This window comes from Epinephelus moara, chromosome 15, assembly GCF_006386435.1.
Source record: "Epinephelus moara isolate mb chromosome 15, YSFRI_EMoa_1.0, whole genome shotgun sequence".
NCBI lineage: Eukaryota > Metazoa > Chordata > Actinopteri > Perciformes > Serranidae > Epinephelus > Epinephelus moara.
Genome location: NC_065520.1, coordinates 266,466 through 285,565, shown reverse-complemented (window position 1 = coordinate 285,565; position 19,100 = coordinate 266,466). Strand labels below are relative to the sequence as shown.

Below are 19,100 nucleotides of genomic sequence, written 5' to 3'. Positions count from 1 at the left end.
AACAGAGCAGCATCAATGACAAACAGAAATGACACTTATAGGTCGGACACAACAGTAGGCACCCTATGAAAATTTTCTGGGGGCACCCCTGTTAATTTACACTCAAAATGGTACATAAGTGTCAATTGGTTCAGATACTAAAATCCTTTGTTTTGGTTTATTTTGGTTGGTGTAAAAATCTCTACATGATAGAAACCTTCCAACAGTACAATTCAGGTTAAAGGGTAATTTTCTGGTAATTTCCTCTGAAGTTTCCTTGAAAGACCTATGTCATTTTGTACTAATTACAGGGTATGTAGGATTTTTCTTTTTCCATTTAAATACAGCGTATTCAAAAATGAGCAGTAATTCATTGTTGGAAACTGTTTGCTCCACATTTGCGTAATTAATGCCTATTATATTTTACACCGATACAAGTCGCACTAGCTAACATACACAAGATACCCCGTTATCGAATTGATGTTTAGCTTCATGCATTTCTGTGTGTCTCTATCTTCCTGTGAATGTGTGCTGACAACATTGCCATTATTTCTTCAGCATTACATCATTTGTTCCATCGATCTGCTTCAAAACAACTGTTTTTTAAGCCCGAGGCTCTGAAATGTACAGCGAGAGTCCAGTGTTTGAGCACACTGAAGTATCTGTGTGTGCATTTTGTGAGATGAATGTGTCTGACTGTTGTCCTCCAGCTAACATCTCCTTTATGAGCAGCCTTTTCATGCACTAATGCAGATTTTACCATCAGCCAGAACAGCAGAAAAGACAATAGCATCTGCAAACACCAGTGGAACGGACAGCAAGTGTGCAAATTATTACAACCAGCTGCTCCGTCGTGATATAGGTGGAACAAGTGACTCCAGGTTAACACCATATAGACGTAGATGAAAGGAAGATAGCTAAAACAGGAAGTTTCCATGACAACAGAATGTGGAGCCATGTGATTAAAACTAAAGTTAACATGTGGGAAAGAGAGCAACCTTGCTTCGAACAAGTTGGAGAGTTTTAAGAAAAATCCTATGAAAATACTGTAAAAACATTTTAGATGTTAAAGTAGATCTGCACGAGTCATGTGGCTTTAAACCAGGAGACAAACAAGAGAAAGATTCTGTTAAAAGTTTCCCTTTAGGTTACAGCTGCAGGCAAAGGTAACAAAGAAACTATTGTTTATTGTAAAAAAAAAACAAAAAAAAAACATACAGCAGGAAAATTGGTTTCCGTAGCTAAGAATTACTGCACTAAAAAGAGTAAAAAGCAAAAATATATTACACATTTATTGTACGTCTGTGAAAATCATTTGTTTCAAGCCTCTTTCACATGGTACCACATCCACTGATCTGTTTGCTAATTCGTTTTTATGCTAACTTCCTGTGGCACAGTGCATACGGTCTTTCCGAAATCACAAAAATTTCAATTCTTTTCAACGTACTAGAGGCAAATTCCAGACTGAAGTCTGATCCGAGATGTGATAGGAGATCATGGAATTTCTCAAAGGAATGAATGGACTTCCAGTTGACTCGCATACGTAGATAGTTCTATGTAGAAACGAGGCATAAACCATAAACAACTTCCGAATTCAAATGTGTCAGCGGTGGAGTCTTGTGATTGGTTTGCTTGATCCACGTGAAAGCGTCTTTCGAGAGCCTTGATGGTAAACGGTGAATGGACCGCCTTTTACACTACATGTCACATTCACCCATTCACACACTGATGGCCGAGGCACATGTTGCTGCCTCCTCTCCAGTATCCATTCGCTCTCACACACCATTTGAACAGCCATCGGGAGCAATTTAGGGTTCAGTATCTGCCCAAGGATACTTCGACATGTGGACTGGTGGAGCTAGAACCACCAATTTTCCAATTAGTGGAAGTCCCTCTCTACCTCTGAGCAACAGGGGCCCCTTGTCCTTGAAATGATCCTATCACTCACAACACGGCTGTACCAGCATTTTCTTGAAACAGAGGCATTTTCCCCTGAATTGCTACTAGGTCTTGAGGTGGCAAATTGGTGGAACAGATTTCCCTGAATATTGGCCCCTGCTCCCATTCACACATCACCCCATGCAGGATTTGTTTCTGAAGATTTCAGGGGGGGACACAGGGGACACACCCCCCTCAATATTTAGAACATGTGCTTTTGTTTCCCCCATTAAAACCATGAAAGTAGCAGAGTACTTTTACTTGGACATAATTCAAGCCTAAATCAATGCAGATGGGGCACAAATTGGTGCATGAAAAAATCACCAGAATGCAGAAAATTAAGTGTTTGAGAACTCCAAACCTCCCGTTTCATATCTGCCCAAGTAGCAAAACAGACCATGTAGGTGTTTCTCACCGTCATCTTGCGCTGGTCCTGGTACTCCAATCCAAAGTAGTCTCCCTCTACCAGATTGAGATGGGCACAAACCAGGTCAAACAGCACTTTGCCGGGGGAACGTTGCTGCAAGAGAAGAACAGAGGTGGAAAAACCCAAATTAGATTAAAGATAAAGGAGAAAACTGGAGGGCAGGAGAGGTGAGAGGAGGGAAGTAATGCAGAGAGGCCACAGAATGTCACACAGCATCTCATCACGGGAGTGCTGGTAATGGAATTGAGAAGATTATTTATTTAACCTAATAAGTCTTCATGTGTGTCATCTACCTTTCCTCAAAGTTGTATGTTATTTTCATTTAATTTCACAAAGAAGCAGGCGAGGAAGGTCAGGGAGAAAACTCCTGACTCATAGGCCTCTAACAAGCCTTTCTTCGCTTAACAAGCTAGTGACCTTTGACCCTTACGTGAGGTCTTGGATTCAGGTCCGGGACTAATGAATAGCTGCAGGCCGAGGCCCAGCTGGGAATGTTCAGAAACAACCTCAACGCCCCAGGAAAGGTTCTAATGATGCAGCTATACCTGCTGCTGGCAATGCAGAGTAAGTATTGCTACGTTAGCAACTTTAACAACACAGGGTCGAGTTTTCTGCAAAACAATGTTTGGAGCAGAGACAGGAGCTAAATCATGTGACCCAAGAACAGGAGGATGGTGGAATATGGTGTCTGAGATATACACTTTACTGTTGTATCAACTGGACTCATTCAGCAGCAGTATGGCAAGCCCTTCTAACATTTAATCAGATCAGTAATATCAACTGTAGATATCAACAGTCACTTTTTGACTAGTCAGAATTCCAAGCCAACATATCTATGATGTAATTTTACTTAGCGGCAATTAAAATGAATGATATCTACAATTAACTTCTCACTAGTCAAAATGTTATTTCTTGATATCAACAATTAGTTCATTACTAGCAGAAATGATTATTGTAGATATCTATGACTGTTACAATTAATCAACTTTTAACATTGACGTCTATTCAAACTCAATCCTAAACATGAAAAATGTATTACTCACTAGTTAAAATGTTTATTCTTGATATCAACAATTGGTTTCTTGCAAGTGGAAATGTCCACTGTAGATATTTGTAATTACGACTAGTCAACTTTTATCATTGACTTCCACTCAAACTTAATAGAGACTTACAAACTTAATACATATCAAAAATTGAATTCTCACAAATTAAATTCTAATTCTAAATGCTAATTCTTGACATCAACAACTCATTTCTTAAAAGTGGAAATATAAATATTAGATATCTGTAAAAAAACAAAAACAAAAACAAAAAACCAAGTAAACTTTTACCATTGACTTCTATTCAGACTCAATTACAGACATCAAAAATGTAATTGTGACAAGCAAAATGTTAATTCTTGATATCATTAATTGGTTTCTTACCAGTGGAAATGTCAAAAAAGTCAAAAGTCAAAATGAAATTATTGATATGTCTGCTTAAAACTGTAACTAGTAAGAATTGCATTTCAGATATCAAAAATGCAATTCAATCTAGTGGAAAATATATTCTCACTAGTACCAATTATATTTGAGAAATCTATAATTCTCTTTATAACTAGTCAAAATTAAATTTTAGATATACAAAAAGAAATTTCCACAAGTCAAAATATCATTGTAGTTATCTATGTATATATTCAAAATAAATATGCCAATTTAAAAGTCAACCAATGGCTTTGTTGTACTTTAATAATTCAATGCCCACATATCCAAAATGGTATGCTGATAAGTCAGACATATCAGAAATACAGTTGTTGATATCTGAAATGGAAAATCCCATTTTCACTAGTCACAATATATAGATATTCAACTATAGATATCTGTAACTGTAGCTCTTACCAGGGAAAATGAATTACTGTTATCTAAAATTAAATTAAAGATATCTGTAAATCAGTTTTGAAAAGTCAAAATGTACCTTCTACGTGTGACAATGTGGCAAGACACATGAAAATTGTTCTACAGATATCTTAAATTAACATTTCAACATGTCAGAATGACATTTTGACATGTTGAAATGTCACTTCCACCACTGAAAGCTGAGTCCCAGTCAGCCCTATTGATTAAATGTTAAAAGGGCAGCAGGAGCATTACAAGCATCAAACAACCTCCTCTGCAGCATTTCCAAAATAGACACGTGAAACCAAACCCCAAAATTAGCCCAGAATAATTTTCTCTGAGGTCGATGGAGCTAAATGGCACCACCCTGAAGAGTTACAGTGTACAATTATACATTCAGGGAGGCTGATGATGCTCTAGTCAAGTATGAAGGCAGGCATTCCTTCATCTGACAGGCTGATTTATAGTAGATACAAAAATTATACATTTTTTCAGAATAAATTTGCTCATCTCTCCTCTTTTGATTTCATTAATGGAAACTGTAACAGTGGACAGATAGCACGATTAGTCTCGATGATTTAAAGTACTCACAACATGAAAAAAAAGAAGCCATAAAGCAAGTGTTGTTGTGAACTACACCATCATTGGAAAGGAAAAGCCCAAAGAGAGTAAAGAAAGCAGAGAAGAAAAATGAGCAGGAGAGGAATCAGAGCGGTGAAGGCCAAGGTGTGAGCCAAGTCTGTCACCATCTGGCTACCGTGTGTGTGCATGTCCATCTGTTTCTGTGCGGTCAGTCTGTCTGTGCGGACACACCCACACACTGTGCTCACACACACTCACGCTACCCAGACCTCTGGAAACAACAATAGTAGTCAATCACAACATGTCAGTTTTTCTGCTGTCAGATAGCGAAGATACAAACTGGCTGAATGACTTCCTGTGTGCATTACATGTTATGACAGAGACACGGGGGTGGGGAGGTGTTTGACTTGACAGATGTCACGGTCACAAAGCTCAAGGATCCCTGGAGTTTGGACAGGATCCAGGTCTGGGTGGCGGTAATCTTGGTTTAAAGGAGGTTAAGAGGGGAGAAGAGGAGAGGTAGTGGGAGAACAGGTTGGAAGAGAATTCAAGAGCTCGTTCTTCAGCGTTTATTTGTGTAAACTTCTTTGTCTCTCATTTGCATTGTTTTTCTGTTTAAACTGTTCTTTCTGTCTTGCATGAAACTCCAGTAATACATCCATCTTCAACAATACAGCGTCCAGTTTTCTGCAACACAATGTTGGGTTTGGATGTGACACAAGAGCGTCATTATGTGACCCAATTAGAGAAAGCTAGTCGAGTATGATGTTCAAGATTTAGGCTGCGTCTCAAATCGGATACTTCTGTACTAACAGAGTGCATGAGTGCATGATTGTGTTCACACTACGGAGTGTAGCAAAATGTAGTACACTACAAATACCCAGATGGTGCACTGATACAAGGGTTGAGTACCGAAACCCAGTGCCAATATGGCAGTGGCTCCTATATGAGCGGTACCTATAGGACCAAATTGCAATGCAGATTCCTGCACCTCATTTCTGTGCCAGATTGTGTGTGTAGCAAGTGTGGCGTCGAGAAACAGAGCGTTCATGTGATGGCAACATGTGACAGTGAGGCTGCGGCATTGTGCGGCAACCAGAGCAGAGAGTATTTGTGCATGGTTTAGGCCATTTGCTTGCCACCTTCTGATAAAGTGAAGGGGGTTCACCCTGAAGTTAACAAGCAAAGTTGAGCAGCGAAGGGTTCGGGAAAAATTGTTTTTTCAGTCCCCTAGATACATTTTGCTGCTGCAAAAAATGGCTGAAGTGAGATGAACTGACTGAAAACTTTATTTTATTCGATAAAACAATTGCTGACAGAGTTTTTGTTTGGGGACATCATTTTCGTCGGACAGTTCTCACCCTTCTTAATGGTCACCATGTTGCCTACATAGCGACAGGGACGGGACCACAAACACATTTCAAACTTGTGGCAGCCAAGAAGAAGAAACTGAAAACATGTGGAAACCTGGGTGCTTTGGGTCACGTCAAACAAGGTGAACCTAATTAGACTAAGGGAGACTTCCAAATATGTTTTGGGCAAAAGCTATTTCCTTTAATATCAGCAAACCCTTCTCCAATAACTACAGTGAGCCCGTGTGCATGCATCAGGGAGATATCCCATATCACATTCATGTAATATAAGACATTGGAATGCAGAGGGGAATGGTGCTGAAATCTTTAAATATCAGAACCAGTAAGAATAACACCGATGTCACGAACACATGATGTGTCACGAGTCTGACAGCATCAAGTCTGAGGCAAACCTGAAGCTACAACCTGAAGCCTTATTTCATGAGTCTGGTTGGAATTTTTCTGTCACGACAACAAGCTGACAGGACAAACACCTAAATTTAACCTCAACTGTGAGAAAAGAAGCTGTAATGAAAAGGTGAGAGCAGAAGTGCTGCAAAGTGACGAAAGCAGGATCCCAAACAAATGGATTCAACTCTTTTTGGGCACTGAAGCAAACCTCTTACAACAATATACAGTAACTGGCCAGGTTCACTGAATCTGGTCAACACAGTGATGAAAGACAGCAGCGTCAATATTCTAAACTGTCTGTAAAGAGAGTGCAGAGAATCAAACTTTTGAAGCCTGATTATCTCGGAGATTATATAAGTCGGTTTGTAAAATCTAAACCACATTTAAGGTCACCAAATTTGCAACATTTCACTTTCACTGCTTTAAGTGAAGGGAGAGGAAGTGAAAGAGAAGTGGGATGATGTGAAACACAACACCAAGGACTCCCTCATCGTGTTTGAGGCCATGTTACTCACTACTCACCACTTTGGTCAGTCAGAAGAGGACCCAAAATACTGAGTAAACATTACCTTTCACTACTGCAGGTAGTTTCCTGTTATCTGAGATAATACCTGTACGTTTCCGATCCGACCGCTCAGTCCCTAATCCCCCTCGCCAGCAGAGTAAGTCCCCTTTATAACACGCGATGGTCGAGTCTTAAATGGTCAAGACAAAAGGTCAAGGATTCTCCGGCTGTGGAGGGGAAGTCATTAATCTCTTTCATGAGAAAAATGTGTCGGAACTCCTCTTCTTTTTACAGTTTTATGGCACTTCTAGCATTTTCTAAATAGGGTTGTGTTTTGGCGAAAATCTGACGATACGATTTGAATCATGATACAGAAGTTATGATTGAATACAGTATATTGTGACACTGCAAGCAAGGCGACAGAGCCTGAATTTCAGTGTGGGATTGTATTGCACATATTGATTCCTGCAAATCTAGCACTTATAACGATGTCTATTAACGTTCAGCCAGTGCTTGGGGGGAAAACACAGACCAACTTCCAACACCTGGACAGCCCACTCTGCTGTTGCCAGAGGTTGCGTTAACCAAATATTTATCCATCACTGACAGATTTTTTTTTAACAATGACGGAAGATTTTGAAGGCCATCCGTCATTTTGACAGATTGTAATTCACACCCCCTCTAGATGTCACACTTATTTCCAGTGATTACTATCGCGGACCATCTGAAAGTGTAAGAGGCAGATGAAGCTGCTCTCCTGTGCTCTCTTCAGCTTCACCTCAGGGTAAAACTATCTTTATTCATAACACACAGGCTGCACAAACTGTGCTTTTCCTTGCTTTACATACTGTATGATCACCTGTTTACAAAGTTTCAAACTAAATCCCAGATAATATGTGATGTAGTTATGGTTTGTTTGTTCAAGCTTCTCAAAAACACTTTAATGTACCAGCAAATCCAAGCAGACGCTGCTTACTAAATTAAAGTGGCACTTTAAATGGAACAGCCTGTTCTCGTGATCTGCTCTCGTCTTGGCAACAGCTCCAGAGGAGGAAATGGTCACCCAGCCGAGGTCAAGCATGATATATTTAGGTTTTGTTTCTAATAAAATAGGAGAATAAGAATAGGCTGGGTGTTGCACCACCTGGGAAACGAATAAGGAAAGCGAGAATCTTCAACAAGGTCATAGTTTGAGAGTTTTAAAGTCTAAAAATAACTTGTGTATGTGTGTCAAAATGTTTCAGCTGAGCAGAGCAGACTAGGCCCAGTGGAGCCCAGACTGAGGTCCTTTCAGTTCAAATCACAATCACTTCATTCAGCAGCAGCCATCAATGAGCCTTTCTTAGCCGGCCAGAAACACACACTTGTGCTCGATCGCTCGCACACATTTTTATCATATCTTGGAGCGTGATTTTTGTCTCATCTAGCAGAAGTGGAACGATGCTCTGCAAACCCAGACATATTGAGTGCTTTCTCTGCAGCATATGCACACAGTGACACATTCATTGGCGTGTGTGATCGCATGCAGACGCGCAATTAAAGAGTCTGAGAACGCTATGAAGTCAGACTTTCCTCTGGACTGTAAAAGCAACCTGCAAAGGCCAAGGTCACGTCCTTAAAGGCAGGGTCCAGTTTCATACAGCTGTCCTTTTGGGCCTCACACTCTTGTCTTTTAAGATAATTAGAAGGCTTGCAGGTCTTGCAGTGAGCCTTGACAACCAACTGTCCATCAGTGGATTCGGGCTTAAGCCTGGTGACCAAAAAATACTTCCAAAAGCTTTAAGAAGCCATCGAAATAGCTCCAGGCATGGGAAACGGAACAAGCACCAGCATGTCTGTTTGCAATGCATCTTTCCAGTGTGTCCTTGCTACAATTTAGCTGTTAAATACAAAATAAGTGGGTATATTTCAGCAAGTGAGAGTCACAGAGGCTGTCTGCAGCTGCGGCGGCTGTTTCCTCTTCTTGTTTACTTTTCATAAGATGACTCATGCAGCAAACTAGACTCAAATTATAGTGGTGCCCCTGAAACAAAATGCATGTTTGGGGGGGTTGTGTGTCACAACCGAGTATAAAAATATCCATTACTGTCAGCTGACAGGTTGACTGTGGTAGATCCCACGCAGTGTGTGTATCTGGTTTGTGTTAGTGGCAATAAACAAGGCTGAAGTCGACTGTGTCAGCGAAAAGACGCAAATCGATGGTGAATGGACCAAAATGAGAATGTGTCAGTCTGAACTTTCTTATGGACTCACTCACTCTCTTGTCTGCAGCCAGACTCCTGTGGCTCTTTGCCTATCGGGGACACTTGCCAGTAAGCTGTCAACGTGCCTGTCTACTCATCAGACTGTCTTTCTGCCAAACCCAGCCTCAGTGTACCCCATTAGATTTCTATGTTTTTTTAAATTATAATCCTTCTGGGATTTATACTTTGGGCTAGGCTAATTTATACAATGTAAAATGCCATAGACTTGTGCTAAAAACATTAGCATGTTGTATTTGTTGGGGAATGTGTCCAGCAAAACACAAGTGTTTGTCTGTGAATGCTGCCAGTTATAGTGAAGCTGATTTGTGTACTTGTGCTTGAAATGTCCACTATTAAGCCATGTTTAATGTGTGTTTTGAATCAACTAAACTTTAGAGCAGTGGTTCCCAACTGACCCCAAATGACTTCAGAATGTGTCAAGTTTATAAAAAACACGCTTTATTTTGAAGTACAGTTCATTTCTAGCACAAAGCTTTTATTTTGAAGTGCAGTTTTGTGCTGTAGAGTGAGTGAATAATGAGTACAGCAAGTGTTCACCTATTTTCTCTGATAACTTAATATGTGCTCACTTTATTTCTGATCCAGACGTTTAGGCGGAGTTTACTGTAAGCCAAATTATCTGCAGAGGTCTCACCCTCTCCAAATCAAACAGAGCTGTTGATTTAAACTGGTAAAAACGCTGGATAAAGTAGTTTCGCATTATAAATCTCTGATGCTGTTTGGCACGTTGAAGACATGTTGAAGCTAATGGGTGCTCCACTTTTTTCTCTGATAACTTAAGATCCAGACATTCGGGAGGGTTTTACCAGGAGCATAATCATCCACAGAGGTCTCCTCCTCTTATAACACACGGAACCGATGATTTAAACTGGTAAAAACAATGAAGTTTTTCTTTAGACTAATCTGTGTTATTTTAGATGCTCTCATCGTGGAGGTGCTGCTAACTATGATGGCCGACATGAAAACGTGAATGGCCCTGTCTAGAACCAGTGTTTGGTTTGTCTGTCCTGAGCTACTGTAGAAATATGGCAGTGCAACATGGTAGACTCCGTTCACAAGGACCCGCCCCTTATGCAGATATATACGGGTCATTTTGAGACAACAAAAACGAAAAGATTTTTATTTTCAGATGATCATTAACTACAGACAACATTCTTATCATGGACCTTTAAACAAGCATTCAGGACTTCTTCAGGATGGGGCACTTAAAGAGACAGGCACTAAAACGGAGCAGACAGAGGGTGAATACAGGTATATTCAGGCAGACAGTATGAGAAAAATAATGTGTTTCTTGAACATTAAAGCAGGTAAACATGTTCTAGTAGAAACCCAGAATACAAGCATGAGCCTGAAATTCAGCACAGTATGGGACCTTTAAATCCAAGTCCTCTCTCATGCTACAAGGTCAGTGCCTGGCTCAACTGGGATATATCAAAGTAATTACTCTCTCTATTCTACTGTCCAGTCTCCTTTCGCCCCTTGAGGCCTATAGCGAAGACAACCTTCATATATTTCACTTCACTTTCCCTCTTTACTCTTTTCTTTTGTTACTGCTGCTTCATTACAGTAAGAGGCCTCCACCTATCCCTCTTCTGAGCAAGTTAGTAGTTCATAAAACAGTCACACCAGCAGTCTCTGCGTGTCTGTAACTTAAAGCACTATCTATATATCACTCTCCTGTTCTCCCAGAACCCATGTCAGTTTTCCATTCGCCGTATAAAAGTCTATACTCACATATTTTACCTATTAATTACTTTGTTTGTCTTCCAGTATTTTCCTTCGCTCTTCCTTTCCTTGGATCCTGTCTTGCCCCGCAGAACACGGCCAAGTAAAATATTCTCACCATCTGTCGTGGTGTGCTGAGAGCCCCACAGCGTCACCGATGCAAATGACCTATGAAATCCCCAAAAGTGAACGCACATGGCGTTTGTAGTATCCATAACTGGATTGGATTTAGATTATAAACTTGGATTATGATAGATTACACCTGGCTGATGAGGTCCACTGCAAAAATGATTGAGACACTACGGAAATTTGAATCAAGATATCAAACTTCCTTTGCACAATTGTGTTTTTAGGACATGAAACAATGGGTGATGACTTGAGGCAAACTGGCAGCAAGTAGGGGGATGTCTGAAAGGCACTTCTCTGTAGTCCTGCTCTCAGACTAATGTCAGCAGGGATAGAAACCAGATGGGTGAAACTGATGATAAGAACTCTCCACGGGGGAAAAGACAGGAAAAAAAACACACCTCAAAGCTGTTCAGTTTCTTGCTTCAGTCCCCCGCTATGAATTCCAGCAGGGAAAAATGTGCTTCGTATATTACTTTAAAATTGCACCGTAACTGGATGTTTTAGACTCACACTTTAGCAGAAATTACCCCAAAATTGACTGTTGTAGAAGAAAAAAGTTGAGGAATTGATCAATTTGTTACTAAAAACTTCAAGGTTACATGACAAGGAGACAGTGAAGTGAAAGATAATGGAAGAGTGAAAAAGAAAGAGATGGTTACACCCTGCTGAGAGAGCGCCAGGGAAACACCTGAACCTTAACTCAACTTCTGCCTGGCTGTGAGCGTGCACACAAAGCAGTAATTCGAGCTGTAAATCTGAGCAGTTTTTTTTATTTTCACAGTTTGACCTTATCATGAAAGTATGAAGGTTTCATAGCAGAGAGTGTGCTGAGTCCTGCTGCTTTACTGCAGGTCAATGGGGCCAAAAATCCACAGAGAGAACGGCTTGAGTTACAGCAACATGAAGCGGCACAATTTGTCATCATTGTGATGTCAAAATGGACAATAAACACCTCACAAAAGACAAACAAAGAGATTTTTTGAGTTAGTTGAAAGACTTTCTAACTCAGTTGAGTGTTCAATAAAAGAATGTTGGAAATAATTTCATTTGAGCAGCAACGCTTAATTGATGTGTTGTCAACTACTGAGTTAATCGCCAGTTAAACTGATGATCGATTTATTGGTTTGAGTACTTTCAAAGAAAAATAAAAGTCACTATTCTCAGATTCCAGCTTATTATATGTGAATATTTTCACGTTTCTTTCCTCTTTTATGACACTAAACTGATTATCTCTGGGTTGTGGACAAAACAAGACATTTGAGGACATCTTCTTGGGCTTTGGGAAACACTGATCAATATTTTTCACCATTTTCTGATATTCAATTGAGCAAACAACTAAAGGCGGATTAATATTTATTATATTTATTTCTAATTATGCAACGGCTTTATGCAGACCCTACGACGTAGCCCAGGCGGAGGTTTCTGTGAAGTGCTGTAAAGTTTAGTTGATTCAAAACACACATTAAACATGGCTTAATAGAGACAATTTCAAACACAAGTACACAAATCGGCTTCACTATAACTCGCAGCATTCACAGACAAACACTTGTCTTTTTATCTGGACACATTTTCCCCACAAATACAACATGCTAATGTTTTTAGCACAAGCCTATGGCATTTTACATTGTATAGATTAGCCTAGCAGCTAGCAGAGATTTCCCTTTGCTTATATGAAGTCAGGGACAACAGCAACATTCAATAAAGGTAATGTTACAAAATTAGGCTCTATTACGCTACAACTCACAATGTCCACCGACAAAACAACTGTCTTAAACTAAACAAGTTTTCCAAACAAATACAACATGCTAACGTTATAGAGTGTGCCAGTAAACCCGGAACTCCGTTAGCGCTTTTAGCACTTCCGGTTCTCTCGTCTAAAAGTCAATACGTTTTTTGAATGGGATTTTGGTAAAATGCCTCAAATAAGGTCTGTGGTTAACAAAAGCTTAAGCGAGTTTCAGGTTTTGTTCTACGACATAAAACACGTCAGTAAATACCCTACTTGTGAATTTTGAAGCTTTTACGTGTCGTAAAAAAGGCGGTTGCTAACAAGTTGCTCAATACGACTACAAACCCTGTCGGGGACATTAAACGTCATCACCCCCGAACAGGCGAGAGTGCTGGCAGTCCGCCATTACAGCTTCTTATTTAGCTTAAACAGTCCGATTTCCCCATTATACAATGTTTTTAAAATAAAGCGGCCGAAATCAGTTGAAAGCTTAGTGGCGGTGACGTCAAGAGTCATGCGACCGTGGAGTAGTCATGTAGTCCGTTAAAGCCTAACGTTAGCTTTTTACTTCTGGCGATCGCATTTAAGCTTCAAATGCGGTATGAAAGGTGTTCATATGTGAAGATTATCTCGCTGAACAAAACCTGTAAGTATCATGAACTTGTGTTAGCCACAGAGCTTATTTTCCGACATAATCCAAAACACAATGCAAAAATCACATTCACTTTCTCTTCCGGGAACCAGCGCGATGCTAAACTTCCGGGTTTTGACGTCAGCCCTGGCACACTCTATAAGCACAAGCCTATGGCATTTTACATTGTATAAATCAGCCTAGCAACAAGCAGAGATTTCCTCTGCTCATATGAAGACAGGATAAATTACACACAAGACTTAAAATGCTATTTTAGAGAAGGCTATATTGTCTTCACAATTCAGTGTTTGGTAAATCAAAGCTTTGTTTCCACTGAGGGAAATGGTTTCAGCTTACAGAAATAGACAAGAGGTCTGCGTCAAGGCGACGTGTAGTTACATTTCTGGGGAGGTGCACTCAGGCTCTGTGATTAATTGAGAAAATAATTAATCAACAATAAAAATAATCAATAGTTCCAGCCCTAATTTCCTTTCATCTTTAAATTCAACAAGAAATATGTTGTGTTTCAGCAGTATACTGAAAGATCAAATAGGTCTACCACTTAAATATGTTTATTTAATGCAAGTCGTATCATTATTGCAATATTCAACAGCATTATCACATATTTTGCTCATATCATGCAGCCCTACAGCAACATGTACAAAACTGCCACTGACTAAGAATTTTTTTAGTCAACCAATAGTTGTCATTTAGGGCCATTAGTCGACTAGTCGTGACTCCTGTCTGACTGCTGAGCATGGCCACTTCCTGTTTCTGTCCTTTCAAATTAAATTCCCACATGGTCCAGTCATATAGAGTTTGATTTATTTTGGCAAGGTGCAGCTCCTAAAAGAGTCTCAAGTTTGGGTTTTATTCAGCGACTAAGCAACCAATGAAATCTTGCCGGCTAATGACCTGTCTGGTCACTAACGTTAGGTCGACTACTAGTCAGAGTGATTCTCTTACCGTCTTCGTCACTAATTCATCATGCTAAATTAGCTGAAAAACAACTAACAAGGGCCGATAAAAACTAGGTTCACAGATGCTTACCAGCAGCCCGACACTGATGGTTGACCGTCACCCTGGTGTGTCAGGGCCCTTCTAACAAAAAGCTTTAACTTTAAATTCAAAGCTGCCTTTTTAAGAGTGTCTTGTTGTGTTTCTCTCTCCTTTATTCATTAGTATGCACGCTATCATTTTGTCTGAGACCATTTACTTGAGGAGTGGTTCCCCAAGGCTTGTTGCTGCGACGTTTAATAGCCTAAACACATGCTATTTTCTGAAAGGACTAAGCAGAGTAGTCCATAAAATCTGGTGTAGTCGTGTCATGTTAAAGTAATTGTCAGGGCTGCTAGTTCTTCAGCTTTGGAAGTGATGGTTTACCCTAAAGCAGCTTCTGAAATGAGAATCACAAAGATCCCTCTGCTGTTGTTCTTCATCCCCGCTGTGTGCTGTACAGTGGTTAACCAAGCAACTGCTCCAATATGTCAAGGGACAGAAAATCAGTTTTGACTTTAGCTTGTTGGTACTGGTTCGAATGAATGATGGGCTATTTAGTGCAGGAACAGGTTTTGCTTTTTCAACATCACCCTGGTATGAGGCTAAAGAACGCCGCCAGCCTAAACAGCCCGACTTCCCCTCAAGCTAAAAGAGTAAAAACCAGCAAACAGCAGGACAGCTGGGAGAGGCTTCCTCCCTCCTCCACTGTCCACCAATCACATCCTCTCGCTCAGATTAGGTTAAACGGCTTAACCTACTGGCAAGACGTCAGAGCTAGTTCCTCCACAGTAGGGAGAGGACTCAGGGTCCACACACACAGATGGACACACACATGACTAACGGGGCTGTTGAATAAACAGCATGTTGGCAAAATACCTGCAAGCATTGTCAGCAGTGACAGCAAGGCACTGTGGGAAATCAAACTGGCAACATGTTGATGGGGGATGATGAAAATGCCTGCAGTGTGTCTCAGTGTGCAGCATACATGTGTGTGTGCGCGTGTGTTCACAGCACACTGGAGGCTGACAATTAAATCGAGCAGCAGAGGGGAACACATGTTGTTCCATTAAAAAAAAGCAATTGGTGTCTCGTGTAGGATGGTGGTTGGTTTGTAGAACGCCTCGTGCAATAATGAGGTCTGTAAATCTTGCAACAGGGCCGCTTTGTCTCCTGAAAGCCTCTGGAGCTCCATCGAGACACGGAATGATAAAATGGAAATGGTGCAAGCTTTTATCTAAAGTGTCTTACAGAACCACGAGAGTCCACTTGTAGCTGCTGTGGCAACACCATCACTATCCATAGTTTAGCTCTGACACGCCAAAGATCAATTATCAGTCATGGAAGACAACCCATTCTTAGATTATCTATACCTTGATAATACTACTCTAAGGCAGAGTTTTGCAAACTTAGGCACAGATTTCAGAGATTCAGCACAGGGTGTTATTTGGCGCGCTCACCGACACAGTCAGCAGTTGGAGCTGCAGCAGCAAACAGCTCACAGAGGCCATTAAGGTACTTTAAAACCCTTAGCCTCCATTAGCCGCAATTATGCCAATAACACAGTCAAATCTGAACACACAGACACGATACACATATTTTTAGATTCAGTGTGACCTACACTCTCTGGAGATATTATAGACTTAATCACCGTGACGACCTGTTAACAACAGTAATTTCCTGGTAGACAACTGGCAATTGATTTCAATTGTGGAGATACGTTTTCAGATATAACTGTAACGTTTAAGGACATGTAGTTAAACAGTGGTCCAACCGATCTGACGTTTCTGCTGTGCTTACTTTGTGTACTGTGCTGCTTTGCCGGCATCTTTAACAAAATGAACCTACCGGCACGAAAGCTAAGCAATGTTCTACTGTGAACGGAGCCGCAGTAAAATGTATTTAAGCCACCGAAAAAATGAATATCAGTCTAAGGGTTCGCTCCATTTTAAATATTTTCTCTGCTTTAACTCACACTCTCACCAATCGAGGCAGTGATAGGCCAGCAACTCCAGTGTTCTGCAAAGTAAAAGTACTGTTTTTGTCAATGGAGTCTGGTGGCTTTGAGATAACCGCTTCAGTTCCCTGTTGGAAAGAGCTGCCTGACAGCAAGGTCAAGCTGTGAAAATATTTTCAATATAGCATACAGTTAAAGTGATTTCGATTATTTTAGCTGGGATTTTTTAAAGTTTTTAAGTTAGTGTTCACAAACATTGTGATTCGGTCTATTATGTTCGATTTCCATTATGAAAATACATCTATAATTCTGCTTAGAAACCACAGAAGAACAGACACTCCTTATAACTCCGGAGCTTGCTTGATAATCATCACGATTTTAAGTTATCTTCAGTATTAGAGTCATCCAGTGATAGTTGTCTGCATATACATGGGTACACTGCAAACAAGGCCTGCTAATAGCTAATTCAGCTAACTTCTAATGGTGCCAATTTGCCAAAATACAGGCTCAAATTGTAGCCATAAGTATAACTGAGGATAGATTACTGAACAGGCTTACTGAGCACAGGCCCAGGGGCCCAAAGTGAACTACAAATATGGGCAAAACAACTACAAAAATGGCAGAATAACCACAAAGAGACACAAAATGACTAAAAAAAATAGACAAAACAACCATAAGGACACACAAATTAGCAACGAAGATGTGCAAAACAACCACAGAAAGACAGAAAACCACCTCATGGCAACATAAAATGACCCCAAAGTGATACAAAACAACAACAAAAAAAAGACACAAAATTACCTCAGAAAGGCACAGTTTTACCTCAAAGACTCCCAATCGACTACAACAAGATACAAAACAACCACACGGGGAGACAAAATAACTATTAAGAGAGACAAAACAACCAAAAAAGACACAAAATGACCTCAGAGAGACAAAACAACCACAAGGAGCCACAAAGAGACCAAACAACCCAACGTATCCTCATAGAACAGTTCGTATGACATCCTACAAAGATGAGCACACAACAGTTTGTAAGTTATTCTACAAATTAGCAGCCCCTGAACGATGTTACGTCCCTGACATCAAAGTTATGTGCTTACTTATGACGAGGACATAACTTAAATGACTTAAAGTTCACATGGTTCCCAACACACGTCTCCTGAAGAAAGTCTCAAGCAAAGTCCATGGTTTTGTGACCTAGCCGCCATTCCAACCCGACCACTTCCTGTTTAATCCCATCAGCACAATGGTCACGTGATTGCAGCCTTCCAAAATACGTGGGATATGTACACATTTGGGTGTGTTACTTTTCGTTAGAAAATGTACAAACAGTTTATGAGATCAGCCTGAACCCCCACAAAGTCTGTGTGTCTTACACCTGTGTAGAAAAGGAGGCGGGGCCCTTTGTGTATCTGTGCTCAGGGACCCACTGTTCCATTATCCGCCCATGTCCCCAAAGCGTCATGGGATGTGTAGTTTAAAAACCAAGAGCATAATTATCTCCCAAATGGAAGACAAGGAATAAGACATAAATTATTTATATTTTATGTTACAACTTTTTTTATGACTTCAGAAGCAACAGCAGCTCAACAGCATCATAAAAGTGCAGATACTTTTGCTGCAGTCGTCTTAAGCGCTTTGGGTTCCTCACCTCGTTTAACCTCGCAGCAAAGACCCAGCCATTAAAAGCCAGTCACAGATGCCTAAGCTTGGCATGTGTTTTTGTTTGTGCGCTGCACGTGTTGCTGAAACAGATGAATTACCAGCCAACCAAAGGGTGTGGAAACACAATTGAATAATTAAACTATGCCTGCGGTAAACACATATGTGTGTGTGGTAATGAGGATACACAGATGATTTACAAGTCAGCAATAGAATTTTAATTATGCCACAGACAAAAATCTTCAGTGTAATTAAAACTGGATATCTCGGTGACATCAAAGCATGTCAATCAACACGCATATATTACCATAAACAGAAACTTTACAATCTCTGAAGCTGCTCAACTTCAAATGAAATGCTTCCAAACAGCACAGATAAGTTAAAAAGCACCACTCAATCCTTTTAAGAGTGAGAACAAACACACTTCAATCACATAAATCAATCACAGCTGAGCCAGCAGGGAAGTGACAGTGATTTATCAGGGGACACAACACTGGAAATTCCCAATTAGGGCTTTAAAGGAACAGCTCCCTCAAAAGTCTGCAGTGAATTATGATGGGAATGATGAGATGGTAAGGCTCGACGGAGGGAGGGGCATGAAATCTGAGAGAAAGAGGAAAAAAAGAGTGATGATACGAGTCAGAGAAAAAACAGAAAGGTGGAGAGAGGTGAAAACCAAAACGCCTTTGCCTCCCAAACATCACATTTCAGGCTGCATTCCTCCACTAGTTTCTCAGAGAAACAAACGGCTGGAGACTCAGGGACACAGCAGGGGAGACGCCATTGAATTCCACCGAGGCTCCTGGAAAACATCCAGAGCGGAGACGAGGGAAGAGATTAAGGAACACTTCACCTATTGAGAGAGAACCCAGTGCAGCATGCTCCCAACACACACACTCAACAACGACGTCCAAAGACTTAGGGGTGAAGTTACAG

General features: G+C 40.5%; 1 protein-coding gene across 4 annotated transcripts in view; it reads right to left on the bottom strand.

The window, feature by feature from the left end:
* LOC126401816 (FERM, ARHGEF and pleckstrin domain-containing protein 1-like) overlaps nt 1-19,100 on the bottom strand; it is a 77,396-nt gene that overhangs the window by 33,727 nt on the left and 24,569 nt on the right. For all 4 annotated transcript variants that reach the window (XM_050063325.1, XM_050063327.1, XM_050063328.1 and 1 more), the window contains exon 3: nt 2,333-2,437. In XM_050063325.1, coding sequence (XP_049919282.1) covers nt 2,333-2,437 — 105 coding nt within the window. The remainder of the gene's footprint in view (nt 1-2,332; nt 2,438-19,100) is intronic.